This window comes from Malurus melanocephalus, unplaced genomic scaffold (genome assembly GCF_030028575.1).
Source record: "Malurus melanocephalus ecotype Western Australia unplaced genomic scaffold, MMel_1.1 scaffold_617, whole genome shotgun sequence".
Lineage (NCBI taxonomy): Eukaryota > Metazoa > Chordata > Aves > Passeriformes > Maluridae > Malurus > Malurus melanocephalus.
In genome coordinates this window covers 1-4,059 of record NW_026623849.1, presented here as the reverse complement: position 1 = coordinate 4,059, position 4,059 = coordinate 1, and the positions used below count along the sequence as shown (strand labels likewise).

The following is a 4,059-nucleotide window of genomic DNA, read 5'->3' as shown; positions in this document are numbered from 1 at the left end:
TTTTTTTTTGTCCTGAATGCAGCTTGAAAACAAAGCTGGTTGGATCCACGGCAAAAGTACCGGAGCAGAGCCAACCTGGCTTTGTCACACCCCGGGAAGGAGGCACAGGAGCCTTCCTGGAGACGCTGAGCCTGTGCCCAGCCCTGCATCCTCCAGGCTGGAGAACCCCGCTGTTTTTGGGGTCCTTTCCATGTGATGATTCCCAGGAGAAAGTGGGAATTGAGGAGGAGGATGAGGAGAAAGCGTTCTCCCCTGCGGCACCAGGCAAAGCCACCGCCGTGCGTGGACTGAGGGGCTCGGGCAGACCTTTGTCACCAGCAGCTCATGTCACCTCACTGATCCCACTAATTACTGATTAATAATAAGTTAATGAAACAGAGCTCATTRTCATTTCTGAGAGTGGTTTGGTTCACAGACGAGCCCAGAGTGAAACCGTGAGCCAGGGAAACAGAGCACGCTTGGAAAATGTCAAACGAGTGACTCGGGGGCTACAGACAAAATTGTGGAACTCAAATAAAATTTGGCAGCATTTTGGATGGAAAAATATCTGAGAATTAGCAAAAAAAAAAGTCCCAGAATTTCCCTCCATTTAATTATTTTWAAAAAGGTTTCACCTTGACATTTCCAACGTGTTTCACACTTACACTTTCAAAACAATTATTCAGCTCTTAATTTCTGAGCAGTGATTTTTTCCTTTACAAACCAACTTGACCGTATTCAAAAGGGTTAAACAACCTGAAACCAAACCCAAACATTTTGTTTCATGTTAAACAAAATGTTTGGACTTGACCCAAAATGAAACGTTTGAGTGTTTGTTTGGCCTCTTTTTTTTCCTTTCTTTTTTGGTTAACCTAAAAAGCCAGAGAGGAAAACCTTTTGAGTCAACACCAGCCCTTTTTCTTTGATTCTGTCACCAAAATGAAATAAAACAAACATTAATTGTCCAATCTTCAACAGGACTTTACTTACAAACAAAACCAAAACCTCGACCCAACCCAGGAGTGCTTTCTAATATTGGAAAACCAGTTCATAGCCCTGGCTCCACRATCCTTCTTCACCAAAATCATGGAAAGGTGTGTTTTTCTCGCACAAAATTAGCCCCACGAACGCTGGCCGAGAAAGAGCCATTTCCCCATTCAGCCTCACACGCAGGCGGAGGGCAAAGCCCTTCCTCTTCCCAGGGATTCCCAGAGCAGCTCACCCATTTTGCCAGCCTCAAAACCAGGTAAATACACTCYAYATCCTCCGARAAATATGCCAAGAATKTATAGAGATGGATTATAAASGCGGCTCCGTGCAGAAATGACGCCCCCGGTCAGCATCTCCCTCACACCGAGGCATCGGCTGCACCCTCCGTTCCCCGCACATTTTGGGGTGGATTTGCTGGGTTCCAGGGCTGGTGGCTTTCCCGAGTTCCCAGCTCATGAATGGGATCTGGGTGCTCCTCAGGTGCATTATTTCCCAGAGTGGGGTCTGGGTGAGCCCTGGCAGGTGATGGGAGCCGTGGGGTGGCTCTTCCAGAGCTGGGATCTGTGTTTGGGGGGACCCACGGGCACCACGGCACCCACCAGGCCATGGGCGGGCAGCAAAGCCCAAATCAGATACGGGAGAGCTACAGGGAGTGGGAATACCTGAGAGTGAGCCTGCCTTGGGGTCAGGACACCAGGAGAGTGGGAGAAGAGGGGGTTCAGCCCCCAAGCATGGCTGCAGTCGGTGTCTCCCGGCTCTCCTACCCGCTCCCTCTCCAAGTACAAAGGCCTCTCTTAGAGCAAACACGAGCTCTTTGCAAAGGCTCCTCAGGGACATGTGCCCGCTCTTGTTTGCACCAAAGGCAAACTTTGCACAGAAACACCTGTGGGAGCACGGTGATCCCGGGGCTCAGCCTGCCCGGCACCCCCGGGCACCCCGGGCATGGATGKGGCCGGCACGGAGGGCACCGGGGACGGGAGGGAGCACCCAGGGGTGCAGGAACCAAGCAGGACGGGTGGGAATCCAGCGGGAAAGGCTGCGATGGATCCTCCCTCGCAAGAAACCCCCTTGGCACCGGGAGGGTCCCAGCCTGGGCTGGCACGGGTGACACTGCCCCGTCCACAAAGGGCACCGGGGCAAGACGGGAGCGCGGGCTGAGGCACCGGGGTGTCCGGGGAACAGTTGGGGCTGCCCCGGGGCTGGTGCAGAACACGGGCCCACACGGGCGGCAGGAGCGGGGCAGGAGCGGGGCAGGAGCGGGGCAGGAGCGGGGCAGGAACGGGGCAGGARCGGGRCAGGARCGGGRCAGGAACGGGACAGGAACGGGACAGGARCGGGGCAGGAACGGGACAGGAACGGGGCAGGAACGGGGCAGGAGCGGGGCAGGAGCGGGGCAGGAGCGGGGCAGGAGCGGGGCAGGAGCGGGGCCGCGCTCCCGGAACACCGGCACGGGAACGGGAACAGCACCGGAGCGGAGCGGGGACACACGGACAGAGCCCGAGGTGGCCCCGCCGCACCCGGGGTTGTCCCCGCCGCGCTGCCACCTGCTCTCACCGGCCCGCGGGAGATGCGGCCGCCGCTTCCCCGGGGCTCGGAGCGGGCTCGGTACCGCTCTGCCCGCCGAGCCCGGGGCTGCCCCGTTCGAACCGGACCAAGCTCGGCTCGGCCAAGCGCGGAGCCGCACCTCGGGACGGGCMGGAGCGGAGCCGCCGCCGTCGGGGGTTCCCTCCTCCTTTCCCCGCTGCCGGTCCGCTTTACAACCCCTGCAATGAATAACCCGCCGGCCCGATCGCCCTGATCGCGGCCCTTTGTGTATCTTTCTGTTGATGATTTATAGAAATAAATTAATAACGCCCCGGGCTCCACGTGGTGCGGTTTATGTTTGAGCTGCCGGCGCGGAGGGACGGAGCCGGCGGCCGGTCCGAGCCCCCAGGCACCCCCGGCACCCCCGGGACCGGCGGGAGGGCAGCCCCGACGGGGCGGGGGAGACGCGGCTGCCGGGCTCCGGCTTCCCCCTGCCCGCTCCCCGCCAGCACCGGGAGCCGCCACCGGGCGGGACGCACGGAGCAGGGAGCGCCGGCACTGACCGCGGGAAGGGCAGGGAGCGCCGGCACCCGGCACCGGCTCGTTCACACCGGGAACGACCCCCGGGCAGGGCGCTCGGGGCCGTCGGACGCGGCGCGGGGTGCGCCCGGTGCCGGTACCTGATCATCCTCTCCACCTCTGCCCGCTGCTCCACGGCCTCCTCCGTGTTGAGCGACTGCAGCTCGCGGAGGATCTGCGGCGTGTCAAAGTCGTCGCCGTCCTCGGAGCCCTCGTCGCCCGAGAGCTTGCCCTTGCCGTGCCCGTTGGCCAGCGGCGGGAGGGCGGCCCTGCCGTCGGGGGGCCCGCCGGGAGACAGCGGAAGGCTCTCCAGCTTGACGCCGAAGCCGGCGGCGGGCACCATGTCCTCCAGGGCGCGGATCAGCCCCTCCTTGGTGGCCCCGGAGCTGAGCAGGGCGCCCAGCAGCTCCCGTTGCAGGGCGCTCAGCTGGGACACCATCCTCCCGGGGCCGCGGCGCGCCCGCCGCTCGCCTCCCTCCTCCCCGCTCCGCCCCGGCCGCGGCTGCTGCGGGCCGCGGGCCGCGCTCTACCAAGCCATGACGGCCACCATAAGGCATTATACCTTATGCAAATCAGCGCCAAGGCCTCTCCTCCGGCCCCCGCCCCGGCCCGGCACGGCTCGGCCCGGCCCTTAGCGCCCGCCGGGGCGGACTTTGCCTCTCGGCCGGCGGGAGGCCCCGGGGGAGCGGCGGGGGCAGCGCCGGGCGGGACGGAGCGCACGGGACGGGGCTGCGAGAGCGGGGTTCCCGCTGCCCTCGGGGGTCCCGCTGCCCTCGGGGGTACCGTGCCTTTGGGGGTCCCACTGCCCTCGGGGCTCCTGCTGCCCTCGGGGGTCCCGCTGCTCTCGGGGTTCCCGCTGCCTTTGGGGTTCCCGCTGCCCTCGGGGGTCCCACTGTCCTCGGGGGTCCCGCTGCCCTCGGGGGTGCCGCTCCCCGTGAATGGAGCCCCATCCTCTCCCGGGCCCAGGCGGAGACCCCCGGCTGTGGA

General features: G+C 63.2%; 1 protein-coding gene across 2 annotated transcripts in view; it reads right to left on the bottom strand.

The window, feature by feature from the left end:
* The window catches only part of HNF1B (HNF1 homeobox B), a 23,085-nt gene extending 19,522 nt beyond the window's left edge, over positions 1-3,563 (bottom strand). For both annotated transcript variants that reach the window (XM_057383259.1, XM_057383260.1), the window contains exon 1: positions 3,174-3,563. In XM_057383259.1, coding sequence (XP_057239242.1) covers positions 3,174-3,511 — 338 coding nt within the window. In that variant the 5' untranslated portion in view covers positions 3,512-3,563. The remainder of the gene's footprint in view (positions 1-3,173) is intronic.
* Between the last annotated feature and the right edge of the window lie 496 nt (positions 3,564-4,059).